The 16,957-nt window shown below is 50.9% G+C and overlaps 1 protein-coding gene across 1 annotated transcript; it reads right to left on the bottom strand.

The window, feature by feature from the left end:
* Positions 1-83: 83 nt before the first annotated feature.
* Positions 84-7,325, bottom strand: LOC106049657 (zinc finger protein 665-like). Its single transcript, XM_066986903.1, is given in 5 exon segments — positions 84-379; positions 382-615; positions 618-847; positions 5,647-6,832; positions 7,033-7,325. Coding segments are annotated over 5 exon segments (1,791 nt in total). The 5' UTR covers positions 7,076-7,325; the 3' UTR covers positions 84-281.
* Positions 7,326-16,957: the final 9,632 nt, after the last annotated feature.

Here is a 16,957-nt window from a genome sequence, read left to right as displayed (position 1 = left end):
CGGTTGGGAGGTTTTGGGAAATCAGGACCTCCAAAACCAGCTAAGGTGTTTTGTTTCAACCAGCACTTGACACACAGACAGTGGAAAATCCAAAATATTTTAATGCTAATGTGCAAAAGGGAAAGAATCACTACTCGGGAACGATCTCAGCAGCGAGCCCATCTACCTCCAGGTCCTATGCTCACCACCATCCACCCATCAGGCCCTCCCTGGCCACAGCACCTTCCTCCTCTCCATCTCCCCATAGGACATGGCCCCACCAGCCCCTCAGTGAGCCCATCTCACGTGTGCAGCTTCAGATGGGACCTCAAGGAGACGTTGGCCTTGTAGTGCTTGCCGCACACTGAGCACCCGTAGGGGGCTTCCCCTGTGTGGGTGGTTGGTGTTGCATCAGCTTGGAGCTCCGTGTGAAACCCTTCCCACAGTCGGGGCATTTGTAGGGCCGTTCGCCTGTATGGAGGCTCTCGTGTTGGATGAGGTCGGAGCTCCTCCGGAATCTTTTACTGCAATCCTGGCAGGAGTAGGGTCTCTCCCCAGTGTGGATGCTCTGGTGCATGGTGAGGTTTTGCCTCTGGGTGAAGCGTTTCCCACAGCTGAAGCAGACATAGGGTTTTTCCCCGTGTGGATCCGGTGGTGGGCCAGGAGGCTGGTGTTCTGGCTGAAGCACTTCCTGCAGTCCAAGCACTCATAGGGTTTCTCCCCCTGGTGGAGCTTCTGATGGGAGATGAGGTTCGAATGGTCGCTGAAGCTCCTCCAGCACTCGGAACACTTGTAGGGATGCTCCCCGATGTGTGTCCTCAGGTGCCGGCTCAGGTTGTTCTTCTGATTGAAGGTTTTCCCACACTTGCTGCACCCGCACGCTTTGTCCTTGCGGCACATCCTGGCCTCGATCCCGGTTTTCTGGGAACGGATTTCACCGGGGTTATCCTGCACCTTCCTGGCACGGTTTCGCTTCGGTCTTTGTGGCCTGGGTTCCTCCTCTGGGTCTTCTCCTAGCTTGGCACTCGGGCAAACGGCCACCTCGGTCCTCCTCAGCACCATGTCGTGCCGGTGCTCTCCTCGGTCTCACCCCTTTGGGGTGAGTCTTCCAAATCCCCCTGCTCCATTGGGATTGTCCGCAAGAGAGGGAGGAGAAGCTGGTGAGGAGTCGCAGCAGGGGAAGGAGAGCTTGGAAAGGGGGAAACGGGAGGGAAGATTTTGGGAAACAGCAGGCACGTGAATAACCCAGACATTTCCCTGAGTGGGGTGGGGGGGGTGGGGGGTGGGAAGAAAAAAGAAAGCCAAGAAAAATCAAGGAGATTTGGTCCTTTTGGAGGCTTTCAGAGCTACGTGCATCCCTGTAGGGTTTTGGGGGTCTCTGAGCATTAGGATCACCCTGGTTTTGCCACCCAGTAAGACCAGAGCCACTCACCTCTCCTGCACTGGTCTGGGGCTATAAAACCCCATAAAAGTTGCCCATGTCCCATTGAAACCAGGGTCTGCCTGGTGGAGTCATGGTTGCTGTTTCCCCCAACGGGGTGGGGATGAACCCCATCCCCCATCCCCAAAAGCAGCCACCTGGGATGGGGAGAAGTCCCCAAGGCTTTGAGCAGCAGGGGATGACACACCAGGGTGTCCCCAAGGGGGGGTGTCTCCAGCTGCCCTGGGCTTGAAGTCTTTAATCAATGGGGCCGGACCCCCAGATTTGGTGACACAGTGGGGACAATGCCCCCCAATACAGTGGGTACACTGCACCCATGGGTGTGGGTGGTAAACAAGGAGCGTGTGGGTGAGAAGGATGGATGCTGGGTGCTGGAGACAGCCTGGGGTGCAGGGGAGGGTGGGTCTGGCTGAACCTGGACCAGAGTGGGTTATTTGTGGGCCTGCTTCTTCTCCCGACATCACGTTTTGGGGCTTTGGACTTGTGTAGCGAGGATCTGCGTGATATTCCCACCCAGCTGGATTCGGGCGACTCTTCTGCCAGCCCCTCCATCTGGTGACACGCATCCTTCCCCCAAATCCTCCCGGAGCATCACAGAAAGGGGAAAAGAGCTGGGAAAAAAAATACAGGAGGAGAGGCCGGTGCAGCCACGGTACCTGCAAGCTCCAGCTCGGGGCTTGTCTTTGTTTGAGCCCAGGGCTGCACATTTCTCTTCCCAGCTTCTCACTTTGTCCCAGCCCCTTCCTGTGCCTCTGTGCAGGCAGCCGGGCTGCAACCACCCCCAGGCCCCACTGTCCCCTTGCCCTGAGTTATCCTAAGGGCAGATCCCGGACCAAATCCTACAGGAGCCGGGGCACGGTGCAGTTTTCCCCTTGCTGGAAGGGCAGGATTAGCATCTGCAGCTTTGCTTGGCAGCCCAGAATCTCTCTGTGCCTGAAACAAAGGCGACAGCAGAGCCCAAGAGCTCGGTTCCTCCTCCCAGCATCACTGGAGCATCTCTGAAAGAGAAAGGTGTCAATAATTTGTTGTTTTGTCAATAATTATTTGGGGTGGGGTGGGGGGTTGAAGGGATGCTTGCACCCGACTGCCCTGCCCTGGTTCCTTGTGCTGAGCCAAAATCCAGGCTGCGCATCTCTGGGGCTCTTTTGAGCAGCTTCCCCCCCCTCCCAAATTCCTCCCCCTTTGTCTCCAGATCTCTGAATTTCAGGACATTTACTGGAGGAGATGGGAATTTACTGAGTTTACTGGAGGTGAAGAGGGAAGGGAGAGGGTTGTTAGAGGAAAACACATCACGACAGATTCGACCCCATGCCCCAGGGTCCAACTGGTAACAAGGTTTAAAATGCAGTCAGTAGGCACATATACACGTGTGTATATACATATATGTGTCTGGTCACACAGAGCATCCACACCAACACAGACAGCACCACTGGCCTCATCCTGCTCCTTCTGAGCTGGATGGAGTGGGTTTGGGGGAACCTATATCTGTATGGATATAGTTACAGGGGAATATCACACCCAAAGACATGCTGAGGGGCTCAGCGCATTTTGCTTTTTCTACCTGCAAGGTTTCTGTTTGCTTTTCATGCTAGAAAAGAGGAAAAATCTATCTACTTTTGTACTTTGAAGATGGTTTTGGAATAGCTGCATTATTATTATTATTTTCCTTACACTCCGCAAGGGCTGGTGGCTCCTATGGGGCTCTTCCTTGGGTGGCTTTGCTTCAGCAAAGTGACAAGTGTAGGATTTGGGGTGAAATTAATGAAACTGTAACATCCCGTGAGGTGTTGAATGACACTTTGCAGTGAGTCCTGTTTTTTTTTTTTTTCCCCCCTAGATAATGAGCTATTTTGTCAAATAAAATTGTGGTTTTGTTCTCTAGTTACTGCATCTAGCTTTTCTTCAGAAAAAAATGCAGCTCAGATTATAAAGTGCAATTCTTGTTTGGAAGCTTTGGCATGGAAACCAGAGTTAGCAGACCTGTTGGCTGGCTGCTGGAGGTACCATGATAGATGAGCAAAAGAGTTATTGTGGCTAAACGAGTCCCTGCTCATTAGCAGAGCCATGAATTCTCCCCACAGCCAGGCTCTGGGGGCTTGAGGCAGCCCTGCTGAGTTATAGTTTTGGGATATGGTAAAAGACACCAGACCAACAGCTTTAGGAACAAACTATTTATTTCAAAATAACAGCATGAGAAACAGTCGCATAATTTTCTGGCTTGAAACAACAGAAAATCCAATAATTTATTAATGCCGGGCTAAAATTAATATCTGGGCATGCAAAGACTTACATGACCGTGGTTATCAGGGCTTCATTGGCTGAGTGACTTGGACCTTTCTCTACTGTTCAATTAGGGAGAAATTCATACGGATAGGGGCGATATGTAGTAGAGAGTATAGTTGGCAGTGCTTGATAAGTGGTAATTGGGGCAGTGCAGTTAAAATCACAAATAGGTTGGGTAGTAAACTTATGGAAGCACAGAAGAACACTTGTAGTATGGCTACACAGAGTCAATACACCCAAAACAATCCAAAGACTGTAAACATACGCAACGTCGTCTCGGTGGGATCGCTGGGACACAACGGGGATGGATTCCCCCAAGCGAATTAAGGCACAGATCAGGGGTTTGACGGGATTTCCTTTCACACCCAAACTCTTGACTTGGGAATGCAATCTTCAGCATCTACCAGTCACCATCCTTTCCTTCCCTGCTGGTGATCCATGGGATAACAGACCATGGGTCCAGCTTGGTGGGAACCCAAAGAAGGGGTCGATAACCTCAGCATCTCATACGGTTCTAAGTCATTGCAAGCAAAGTTTGCCAAGTGTCACTGGGCTTGTTGATGGCATTCAGTATCAGCAGCATTGTCTCAGGCACCTCCATGAATTTCAGCAGGTGTCACCTTCTCTTACGGTTTCAGCTTGCACCCACTGTTGGGTTTGAAGGCAGCTCAAAGCCAAGGAAACGTTCCCTTGACATTTAGAGATAACACACGGTCACCATGGTCTATACATTCTCATAAAGGGTTAACCTTTATGACCCCATTCCCAACTTAAATGATGATTGTAAGCAAATGAGACAATTGCACAGCAAGGTAGTTGTTGTGTCTAGCTTATTGGCCAGGACTTCAGCATCAATACTATAAAGCACTCCTGTGCCTGTCCCCAGATACACCATAAAGTCCCCAAATACCCTGTAAAATCTTTGTATGGGCATAAGCTGAGCGGAATTAGAGTGTGATAACAGAGCCATCCTTGGCCAGCAGGAGGCAAGAAGTTTCAGTCTGGATGCACTAATTAACAGTGCCAGCTCTACACATTTAAAGGACAAATTGTGATCCAAAAGTAGAGGTTACATATGATTTTTCTGGACCAACTTTGGTAACGATGGGAGTGAAGCTGAGAGTGAGTTGGGCAGGAGGGGTCAGTTTGGGAAGGGGAGTAGGAGAGGGACTCAGGGATAAAGGAATAGGAATAGGAACTAAGGGTAAACAAAAACTTAAAATACAAGAGTGGTCGCAGCCTTAACCCAAAGGCTTGTTGACAGGGTGAGAAAAAATAAGGGTCATGCTACAAAAGGGTGGCATGGTCATGCTGTAACCAGTAACTGGTTAATTCTGGGCTCCAGTTAACATCTGGGTGAGCAGGATGTACCCTACAGTGCTTACCGGGCTGGCAGCATACAGGTCAAGGCTTCTTGGGATGAGTGACTTGTGGCAGCCAGTGGGCTTGAGGTGGTTGAGATTCCTGGATCAGTCCCTGTGCCATTGCTGAGTGCCGCTTGGAATTGCTATGGGGCCATTGCATGCCATGCAGTACCAGCCGCGCTCCTCGTGTGGATCTTCTGGTGCCGGGTAAGGTGGGAAGCTTGGCGGAAGGCTTTGGCGCAGGTGGGGCAGGTGTAGGGTTTCTCTCCTGTGTGGGTTCGCTGGTGGGTGACGAGGAGAAAGTTGGAGTGGAAGCTCTTCTCGCAGTCGGGGCATCTGTAAAGCCTGTCCTTGGTATGGAACCGCTGGTGCTTCAGGAGAGCGGAGATGATGCTGAAGCATTCCCCACAGCTGGGACACTTATAAGGTCTCACCTCAGCATGGCTCCTCCGGTGCCTCCGCAATGTGGAGCCGTCAGTGTAGCCCTTCCCGCAGTCGGGACATTTGAAGGGTCTCTCCCTTGTGTGGACCCACTGGTGTTTCCCTAGGGCCGTGCTGTGGCTGAAGGTCTTCTCGCACTTGGGGCATTTGTAGGGTCGTTCTCCAGTGTGGCTCACCTGGTGGACCATCAGGGCTGACTTCATATTGAAGATCTTACCGCAGCGGGAGCATTTGTAGCGTCTCTTCCTTGCTCCCTGAGCTGTGCTGAGTGTCGACTTCTTCTCCCCAGTGTGGAGCCTCCTATGTTTGATGAGGCCAGAGCTGTCGGTGTAGCTCTGCCCGCAGTCGGTGCATTTGTATGGCCTCTCCCCGGTGTGGCACCGCCGGTGCCTCGTCAGGTGGGAGCTCAGGCGGAAGGTTTTCTCACAGCTGAGGCACTTGTAGGGTTTCTCCCCGGTGTGGATTCTCCGGTGGGCCGCGAGGTCTGAGCTCATGATGAAGCCCTTCCCGCACTCGGGACACTTGTAGGGTTTCTCCCCAGTGTGGGTCCGCTGGTGGACGATTAGGATGGATCTCCGGCTGAAACCCTTCCTGCACTCTGGACATTTGAAGGGCTTCTCTCCCGTGTGGATCCGCTGGTGGATGGCCAGATACCTCCTCATGCTGAAGTGCTTCCCGCAGGCGGGACACTGGAAGGGGTTGTCCATGCTGTGGGTGGCTTGGTGGGCCAGCAGGTATGAGTTCACACGAAAAGCCTTCCCACACACCAAGCACGTGTAGGGTTTCTCCCCGGTGTGAACCTTCCGGTGGGTGCTGAGGGTGGAGCTGAGGCGGAAACTCTTCCCGCAGACTGAGCACTTGTAGGGTTTTTCCCCCGTGTGGATCCGCTGGTGCTTGTTGAGGGACGACCCCACTCGGAAACCCTTCCCGCACTCATGGCATGTGAAGGGCTTCTCCCCGGTGTGGATCCTCTGGTGGGGGACGAGGAATGACCTCCTGCTGAAGGTCTTCCCACAGTCCGGACACCCGTAGGAGGCTCTGTGTGCTGTGCCTCCCGGCCTCCTGGCCTCACTGATGTTATAGGATCTCCCCACCGTGGGATCCCTCTGGCAGCCTTTTGGGCTTCCACCCGCCCTTGATGACCGGTGGCCATGGGGCTCCAGCCTCGCTTCACCACTTGGTTCCTTGGAGCTTTGCCGTGGTTGGCGCTGTGGGGTTGAGTTTGCCTTCTGGGCTAAGTTCCTCTTGGATTGTCCAGAACACAGCCCTGCTCCGTTCGGTGTCTCTGTTTTTTCCCCCTTCTCATCCTCCAGGCCATTGTCAGCTGTAGGGATGAAGACAGAGATGCAAAAAACCCGTTCTACAAAGTTTGGCCATGGATCCCAAGCACCTTTAGGGCTCCCTCTCCCAAATCCAGCCTGCCCCATAGCCCCGGGTGGTGCCACTGCATCAAGGAGTGGTGACAACAATGGGCAATGCCTTGGGGTCAAGGCTCCATCATTTCCCCCCCTTCTTGCTACCCACCTGCCTGAGGGGCTTCTGGCTGGTGCCTCCTCTTCCTCCCCATCCAGAGCGCTCTGAGAGAGAAAATCCGGGGGAGGAAGCACGCACGCTGCTGGGCTCCCACCTTCAGCTTCAGGGGATGTGGGGGCTGCAGGGAGCTGGGTCTGAGCTCTGGGGGTCCTGGGGTGCTCGGTGGGGGTTCCCCACTGCCCACTGGCCCCAGAGGGGGCAGCTCCCGATGAGAGCCTTCCTCCTCCTCCCCCTCCTCCCCCCCCCCTTTTCTCCTCCTCCTCCTCCTCTTCTCTTCCTTCTCCTCCCCTCCCTTTCACTCCTCCTCCTCCACCCTCCCACTCCTCCTCTTTCTCCTCCCTCCCTCCCACTCTTCCCCCTCCTTCTCCTCCTCCTCCTTCCTCCTCCCCCTTCTCCTCCCCCTTCTCCTCCTCCTTCTCTTCCTCCTCCTCCTCCTTCTCTTCCTCTCCCTCCCTCCCTTCCTCTCCTCCTACCTCTCCTTCTCCCCCTCTTTTTCCCCATCCTCCTCCTCCTCCTTCTCCACCTGGGGCCGAGATAAAAATAGCTCCATAAGGAAAGGAGAAGCGGAAGAAAGAAATTAGGAAAAAAAAAAAACAGAAAAAAATGTTGTGAAGGCCACTCACTATTTCCCATTGGTAAATGTGTGCCCGGGCAGCTCTCGAACAAACTTTGTCCCCCCAGACCCCTTCCTTTCTGTTTAAAAGCTGAGAACGATATCTCTGTGGTTAGCTTAAGCCTTTTTGTGTCCCCTCGTGCAGATGAAAATCAAAGGAGACCTTGACACAGTGCAAACAGCCTGTCCACACGTTATCAGCATTGATTTACCCCAGCACTGCGCCATGGGGCTGCTGGAAGAAAATTAACTCCATCCCAGCTGGACCCCCGGTGCACCACCCCTGATGCCCCCCATCAGCAGCAGCCCCAAAACAGCGGGAAGGTTTTTTTGGGGAACAGTAGGACTGTGGGGTTTTGAGGTGTGCAGGAGACACAAATTGGTTGCGTCTCTAATATTTACAGCTCCTGGGTTGTGCACATACACGTGGGTGCACCCAGGCATGCACAGAAGCACATGTGCATGTGCTTCCCAGCATTTTTTCTCTGCAAAAGCGTGACCTAGGTGTTAATGCATCACTTTTGGCTGTGCATTTTTATTGCACCAATGCATCCTGCTGCTGCTGTGCTGCTGGCAGGCACGAGGATGTGTGTAAAGCACTCGCTGCAGGGCACAAGGTTTCCAGCACTGCAGGAAATCCACAGGCTCATGCACTTTCAGGAATAACAAAATATTCTGGTTCCTCCTCAGCTTCAAAGAGAATAATCTGGTTCTTCTGCTCTCAAAGAGAATATTGTGGTTAATCCGAGGTCTGAGGCTCTGTGATAGCTGCAGGCATCTTCATGCAGCTCAGCTGCCTGGGATGGGTCATGATTCGATCTCTCTTCTCCATTTGCTAACCCAGCAGCTCCTTTCATCCCTTGCTCTTAGCCTGGATCCTTGCTCACCAGGGAAAAGGGATTATAGGATACTTAGGATATTCCTAAATAGGAGGTGGCAAAGGGAAACTCTTCCCTGCAATGCACAGAGGGCTCTGAGGACCCTCATCCGAAATCTGATGTTATACAGGATGTGGAGGTGGATGTAGCCCTAAATGCAGGATAAGATGGAGTCAAGGGTGAAAACCAGGAGGAAATCAGCAATGCAGAAATGTTGTGTGTGTCTTGGTGCATTTATCCCCCTTCCAGCACTTTTTAAGCCTGCTGATTAATCTGGTACAAGGCTTGGGAAAGCAGTTCTGTGGCTCGTGGAGATGATCTGCAAGCAGAAAACCCTAGCTGAAGGTTTTTACTGAGGAGTACTTGCTTCTTGCTGCCTGGAAGAAGGCATGTTTGGCACACAACCTCATCACCCATCCTAAATATGCCACACATTGGATGTGCTCCTTGCCTGATGCTTTGATCAGAGCAGCTGGCAGGCACCGAGTCTTGCTTGGCTGAGATTAAACATAGACAGAAGTGTGGATGAAAGCAAAGCAAGCAAACGAGGGAAGGCTGACATGAGAAATGAAACTACCACTCGCTTCGGCTGGCTGTAAGAATTTAACCCTCCTGGAGTGGCATTTTCCCAATTTCTTGCACGAAGCACAAGGGGAGGTCACAGGGAATGGAGCAAGGTTTGTTCAGACAGTTCAAATCATTTGGAGCAGTCGGCCGTGCTCGGACTTGTGCCCTTTTCTGCAAGTGTGTTTGCTTTAGCAGGAGCTCAGAGCTAGTCCCCTGCTATTTGCTGTTGTTCTGAACTTGTCACTACTTCTAAATGCTTTCTGTTGCCTGCTGCCCCCAAACGAAACCACAGCTTGTGTCTGTGTATGCCTCCTGCTTTGAGGAAGGAGAAATGCCAGCAGAAAAGATGTTTGCAAAGGTGATGCCAGCAATAGGAGAGGGCATATGGGGGGAAAAATAATTGTTTTTTTAAAGAGAATTAAAAATCACAGCTGAAAACCTATATTTATATAAATATATATATAACACCTTGGTTGCTTTTTGCTCCTAAATGCAGCCTCCCTAGTTTCAGCACGTGCTGGGAGTGGGAGCAATGTACACCCTGCAGCATGAAGGTTTTGGGGTGCAACAGGCGCCCCGATGTGTGATTGCCTTGCGGGATGCCCCTGCGCTGGGGCAGGATTCCCCTCTGCTCTGCTGGGTTGGGTGGGCAGAAATGATGCTCCGGAGGGGGATCTGGATGCAGAAGAGTCGGTTTGAGCTCGGATGTTTTGGTTTTGACCTTGGGAGGGTGTCTTTGAGGCTCCTGTGAGCCGTGGGTTTGCAGATCTCAGGTTCAGCTCCACCCTTTGTGCTCAGAAAGCAGGAAGCAGAGAGCAATCTTGGTGAGCTGGGGAAGCTGGCAGGAGCTTGCCTATGCCCTCACAGCCTCTGGGATTTTCTGACCCCCCCTCCTTCTTAGGCCCCAGCAAGCCGCAAAGGGGGCAGGACTGCAGTCCCAAGCAGCGATACTTCCTCCACCCTGGGGAGCAGCGGTCTGGATGGTTTCAGGAGAGGTACAGCAGGGTTCTGGGCCTTGGAGGACCCCCAGTTCCTATGTAGGATTGGGGGGGGGTGGGAGGGTGTTCAAGCAGCTATGGGGGGCTTGGGGATCCCCAGCAATAGGGGACCCCAGGCTGGCCTGAATCTGGGATGAGTTATTTTCATTCTGCAACCAATTAGGTCCTGGCCCGTGGCATCCATCACAGGTCACCCTCCTCCTAGGTGTCCCCCCCACCCCCCAAAAAAATGTGACCCCTATTTGGCAGCTTTACCTGCTATCACCACATCCCGGAGACACACAGGAGTGAGAAGAAAGCTTTTCTTCTCTCTATCCCCCACCCTCTTAAAGATTATTTCAATTGCAGGTTTTCCCCCTTGTTTTAAGGAGCATCATAAGCCGGAGAAAATGGCTTCTTTTTTTTTTTTTTTTTTCTCCCCCCAAAAACTCCCTTCCAAGGGAGAAGGGAGACCTTGCAGAAATGTGAGAGCAGTGCTCAGTCTGTGGGACCAGGAACACTGTGGACACCATTTTTTTTTTCCCCTTGGGTGGTGGGAATGGTGCCCATGGAGGAGGAGCTACCTGACCTCCTTGTCAGCACAGCTTGGACACAAATCTCACTGGCCCAACCCAACTGTTTTTTATTTTATTTTACTTTATTATTATTATTTTTTTTAACGATTGCCTCATTCTGCAGGTTCTTGCAAACAAGTTTCCTCTAGGAAAACCTTTTCATATTGATGTTCTTTGCACCATGCTCAGCTCATTTCACTGCTTTATATATACATATTTTTTTGCTGTTCAGCTCTCCCTAGTGAAGATGGATGTGAAGATGTTGATTTGCTCCTGCCTCCCTTGCAGCAGCTCTGTCCTGGCTTGTGTCACAATTTTCTTCTTTGGTTTTCAGGTTAGCAAGCTGGATCGTGGTAACGATCTCTTTCTGCCACTTACACAGAGCCTGTCATTTGCTATATATATATGAATATATATATATCTTCTTTTTTTTCTTGGGGGGGGGGGGCTTCTTAATACTACAAAAAAGGTGATATATGCTGAAAAGTTGCCTGTGGGAGCAGTTTGTTACTGAGATATTAAGAAACCACTGGTGCTTCCAGCCCTGCTCTGTAACTCAGGGCTTCTGACCCCAACCCAATATGGTTTAAACCTTCCATTGAGGTCATTTAGGAGGCAATAGTGACAATCATAGGATCACTTAGGTTGGAGCAGACCTTCAGGATCACTGAGTCATCAACATGACCTCCTGAGTCCCATCACTAAACCACGTCCCCTAGTGCCATGTCCACATATCTCCTAAATAGCCCCAGGGATGGGGGAGAAGAAGCTGTGGGCCTTATTGAAAGCTCATTTTAAAAACTAGGTGGGATAAATAGCAAATTGTGTGTGTTTGTGGGGTGTGGGGGGACACAACTCTGGGGAACATAACTTGAAATGATGCTGGTTTGGGGGATCCACTATCATCCACGAGTAGGGTGCCCCCTCCATACGGGGAAGGAGGGTAGAGGGTGTAGAGAAGTGAGCAGCCCCAAAGAGGAGACCCCAAGCTCTGTCTTTTATTGTTCCTGTGCCCCCAAACTTGTCCTTTCTCCCTCTGTTATGTCTGCTCCACCGTTTGTGGAGTTTTCATCTGGCTGCTTCGTCTCACATCAGCAAATGCTGGTGTTTTCATCTCAGCAGGCTTAACCCCATCTATTTAGGCTGCTTTCCAGACCCACTGTTCATGGCAGATGTATGCTGGGTGCCCCAGTCCTTGCACCCACCATGATCCTGCCTTATGCTTGATTGCTGATTGCCCCCAGACGTGCCACCACCACCCCAACCAGAACCCTTTAAACCTGTCGTTTGCAGCCCAGTTCCAAGTCCTGGGGTCCGATCACCTCAACATGGCTGTCGTGGGAGGGGATGTCATGTTGCTCTGTCACCTCTCCCCCAGGCTGAACACAGAGCAAATGGAGGTGAGGTGTTTCTGCTCCCAATTTTCCATCTACGTGCACCTCTACCACAGCACAGCTCTTAGGGTGTCCTAAGAGCACGCTGTTGAAACCTAGAGGCAAAATAAAGACATTTTCTGGAATCTAGTGGCCTCCAGTGGCCTCGCAGGGCTTTCTAGTGCAATCTCAGGAACACTGTGAGCCGTCTCTGGTCCTCTGCTGTATTCTAGATCATCCATAGGTCTACCAGAGCCACCCAGTGCCCTCTAGCTCCCCTGGAAAGCCTCCCAGTGACCCCCAGTGTCCTTTAGGATGCCTCAGAGGCCTCCCAAGGCACTCTAGGGTGTCCTACGAGCCTGCTGTTGCACGCTAGATGCAAAATAAGGAGTCTTCCTGGAATCTAGTGGCCTCTGGAGGCCTCACAGGGCTCTCTAGTGCACTCTCGGGCACACTGGAGGCCTCTTGTCGTCCTCCACTGCACTCTAGATCCTCTGTAGTTCTACCAGAGCCACCCAGTGCCCTCTAGCTCCCCCGGAAAGCCTCCCAGTGACCTCCAGTGTCCTCTAGGATGCTCTAGAGGCCTCCCAGGGCACTCTAGAGTGTCCTACGAGCAATGTCTTGAATCCTAGAGGTAAAATAAGAACTCTTCCTGGAATCTCGTGGCCTCTGAAGGCCTCACAGGGCTCTCCAGTGCACTCTCAGGAACACCGCTGGCCTTCTGTGGTCCCCCCAGTGACCTCCAGTTTTCTCTAGGATGCCCTAGAGGCCTCCCAGGGCACTCTCGGATGCCCTACAAGCCTCTTCTTGCACACTAGAGGCAAAATAAGGACACTTCCTGGAATCTAGTGGCCTCGACTGGCGTCGCAACGCTCTCTAGTGCACTGTCAAGCGCACTGGAGGCCTCCTCTCATCCTCTGCTGCACTCTAGATCCTCCACAGGTCTACCAGGGCCACCCAGTGCCCTCTAGCTCCCCTGGAAAGCCTCCCAGTGACCTCCAGTGTCCTCTAGGATGCTCTAGAGGCCTCCCAAGGCACTCTAGGTTGTCTAAAGAGCCTGTTATTGCAACCTAGAGGCAAAATAAGGACACTTCCTGGAATCTCGTGGCCTTTGGAGGCCTCAGAGGGCTCTCTAGTTCACTCTCAGGCACAGTGGAGGCCTCCTGTGGTCCTCTGCTGCACTCTAGATTCTCCGCAGGTCTATGAGGCCCACCCAGTGCCCTCTAGCTCCCCTGGAAAGCCTCCCAGTAATCTCCAGTTTCCTCTAGAATGACCTAGAGGCCTCCCAAGGCACTCTAGGGTGCCCTACGAACCTCGTCTTGTACACTAGAGCCAAAATATGGACTCTTCCTTGAATCTAGTGGTCTCCAGCGGCCTCACAGGGCTCTCTAGTACACTATCATGCACACTGGAGGACTCCTCTCATCCTCTGCTGCACTCTAGATCCTCCACAGGTCTACCAGGGCCACCCCGTGACCTCTAGCTCCCCTGGAAAGCTTTGCAGTGACCCCCAGTGTCCTCTAGGATGACCTAGAGGCCTTCTGGGGCACTCTAAGGTGTCCTACGGGCCTTGTCTTGCACCATAGAGGCAAAATATGGACTCTTCCTGGAATCCAGAGGTCTCTGGAGGCCTCGCAGGGCTCTCTAGTGCACTCTCAAGCACACTGGAGGCCTCCTGTGGTCCTCCCTTGCACTCTAGATCCTCCACAGGTCTACCAGGGCTGCCCAATGCCCTCTAGCTCCCCTGGAAAGCCTCCCAGTGACCCCCAGTGTCCTCTAGGACGCCCTACAGGCCTCCCAGGGCACTCTAGGGTGTCCTACGAGCCTGCTGTTGAAACCTAGAGGCAAAATAAGGACACTTCCTGTAATCTAGTGGCCTAACCCTTATTATGACTATAAAAAAAGTACGTCACCAATTCCTCTCATCAAAAAGTGCTCCCAACGTAAGCATTTGATTAGACCTGAACTCCCTTGGGAAGCCTTTACACAACCCCACACACAAAGGCTCTGCGCTTTCTCTCTTTCCAAACAACCCTAACTGTAGCCCTAACCCTAACACCAATTACGACTCTAAAAAACACGTATGTCGCCAATTTCTCCCATTAAAAAGTGCTCCGAACGGAAGTCTTTGGGTAGACCTGAACTCCCTTTGGGAGCCTTTATGCAACCCCTCACACAACAGGACTCTGTGCTGTTACGGTTTAACCCGGCCGGCAGCTAAGCACCACACAGCCATTCGCTCTCTCTCTCCCCTCCCTCTCTGGGATGGCGGGAGAGAATTAGAAAGAAATGAAAACCTGTGGGTTGACATAAAGACAGTTTATTAGGACAGGAAAGAAAGGACAATAATAATAATAATAATAATAATAATATGTACAAAACAAGTGATGCACAATGCAATCGCTCACCTCCCACTGACTGATGCCCAGCCTATCCCCGAGCAGCTGGTCCCCCCACCCTGTCCAGCCACCCCATATTAATTGTTCAGTATGACGTCAGATGGTGTGGAATACCCCTTTGGCCAGTTTGGGTCAGCTGTCCTGGGTCTGTCCCTTCCCAGCTCCTGCTGCACCCCCAGCCTGCGTGCTGGCAGGATAGTGTGAGAAGCCGAAAAGTCCTTGGCTTAGTGTAAGCACTGGTCTGCAACAATTAAAACATCAGTGTGTTATCAGTATTATTCTCATCCTAAATCCCAAACACAGCACCATACCAGCTAGTAGGAGGAAAATTAACACTATCCTAGCTGAAACCAGGACACCTTGACAAACTAACAAGGCTAAGGATGTACCCAAGGCATTGTTACGCGAAATACTACTGAGATTTGGGGTTCCTGTGGTAATTTCATCAGATCATTTCATCACTTCATTGCAAAGGTCATTCAACAAGTCAGTAAGCTTCTGGGAGTAGATTGGCAACTACATACCTTATATAACCCTCAACTGAGTGGTCAGGTAGAGAAAATGAACCACCTAATTAACCTACAGATTGTAAAATTAGGACATGAGGCCAGTTTGTCCTCGCCTCAGTCATTGCCTTTAGCACTTCTGAGAACCAGGACTAAGCCCAGGACCAAGGAGAGGTTGAGTTCTTTTGAAATAATTTACAGAAGGCACTATACGGTACAGTTTGGAATATCAACTCAGACCGGCAGCGAGATATTGACAGATTATATAATAAGCCTGCAGAAACAGCTCCAAGAAGTAGAGAAATTAGTCTTGGGAACTAGAGCTCGTGGGTTAGACAGACCAGTGCATAATATTGAACCCAGAGATTATGTATATGTTAGATCTTTTGCAGATACACCTTTGTGACTGAAGTGGGAGGGTCCCTTCCAAGTACTACTGACCTCTCACATGGCTATAAAGATCAAGGAACAAGCATCCTGGATTCACCATACCAGAGTCAAGAAGGCCACTAAACCACAACCGTATCCTGGGATGCATCAAGCACGGCATTGCTAGTCGGTCAAGGGAAATGATTGTCCCACTCTACTCTGCACTGGTGCAGCCTCACCTCAAGTACTGTGTGCAGTTCTGGGCACCACAGTACAAAAAGGACATTAAACTGTTGGAGGTTGTCCAGAGGAGGGTGATCAAGATGGTGAAGGGCCTAGAGGGGAAGACATATAAGGAGCGGCTGAGGTCACTGGGCCTGTTCAGCCTGGAAAAGAGGAGGCTGAGGGGGGAACCTCATCGCAGTCTACAACTTCCTCGCGAGGGGGAGTGGAGAGGCAGGTGACCTATTCTCTGTAATCACCAGTGATAGGACCCGTGGGAACGGTGTTAAGCTGAGGCAGGGGAAGTTTAGGCTGGAAATCAGGAAGAGGTTCTTCACCGAGAGGGTGGTTGCACACTGGAACAGGCTCCCCAGTGAAGTAGTCACTGCACCAAGCCTGTCTGAATTTAAGAAGCGATTGGACAGTGCACTTAGTCACATGGTCTAAAATTTTGGGTAGACCTGTGCAGTGCCAGGAGTTGGACTTGATGATCCTTATGGGTCCCTTCCAACTCGAGATATTCTATTCTATTCTATTCTATTCTATTCTATTCTATTCTATTCTATTCTATTCTATTCTATTCTATTCTATTCTATTCTATTCTATTCTATTCTATGATTTGTACAATGGAGGTCAACACCTTCTGGACCTTTATGACTTCATTTATGAAGACATTAGTTTGGTTCTTTGTAATTACAGCTTTAATTAGCATGTCTGATGCGGCTGTTGATGCTAACATGTATGATTCACTTGTGAAAAGCATTGTAAAATATACTAATATTAGTGATTGTTGGGTATGTGGACAAGCTGGCGACTTTACCTCCCCACTCCTTGGAGTCCCAGTAACTGGACTGAATTGGACCCGTATGCATTGCATGATATCTCTTATATTTGCAAGACAGAGAACCGTACTACGGAACAAGTAACTTACCAGATGGTACTGATAAACTCCACTGTCCCATTTATCAAATACAGTGCCTCCAACCCGAATTTGGGCTGAGTGGAAATTGGTCAGAAATCATGTTAGCAAAAGAGTTAAATAGGCCAAACGTAAATACTCAGCAAATTATACAAAGAAAGGGAGGACAGAAGAAGAATGGAAATGGGCAGATTGCTTATTTAGTAGAAGTACGTATAATGACTCTTTAGCAGTAAATGCAACCTGTAATCTCCCAGACGGATATTGGTGGCTTTGTGGAGATTTAAAAGATAGGAAGCAGTTACCTAGAAATTGGACTGGGGATTGTATTATGGGTCACTTAGCCCCGCCTCCCCCCTCCCCCCCCCCTTGCAGATGCTCCAAAGAGACTTGAAAGGAATAGTACGAGGCACATGGAGAAAATTTAATAAACAAACCTCTACCAACCCCCTAGTCAGATACAATGCAGGTATCACAGCTTTGTTAGGTCTCTAATTCCTTCATTAGCTGTGTATCTG

The sequence above is a fragment of the Anser cygnoides genome, chromosome 35 (genome assembly GCF_040182565.1).
Source record: "Anser cygnoides isolate HZ-2024a breed goose chromosome 35, Taihu_goose_T2T_genome, whole genome shotgun sequence".
In the NCBI taxonomy this organism is placed as follows: Eukaryota; Metazoa; Chordata; class Aves; order Anseriformes; family Anatidae; genus Anser; species Anser cygnoides.
The sequence above is the reverse complement of the archived record's forward strand: the minus strand, read 5'-3'. Positions and strand labels throughout refer to the sequence as shown.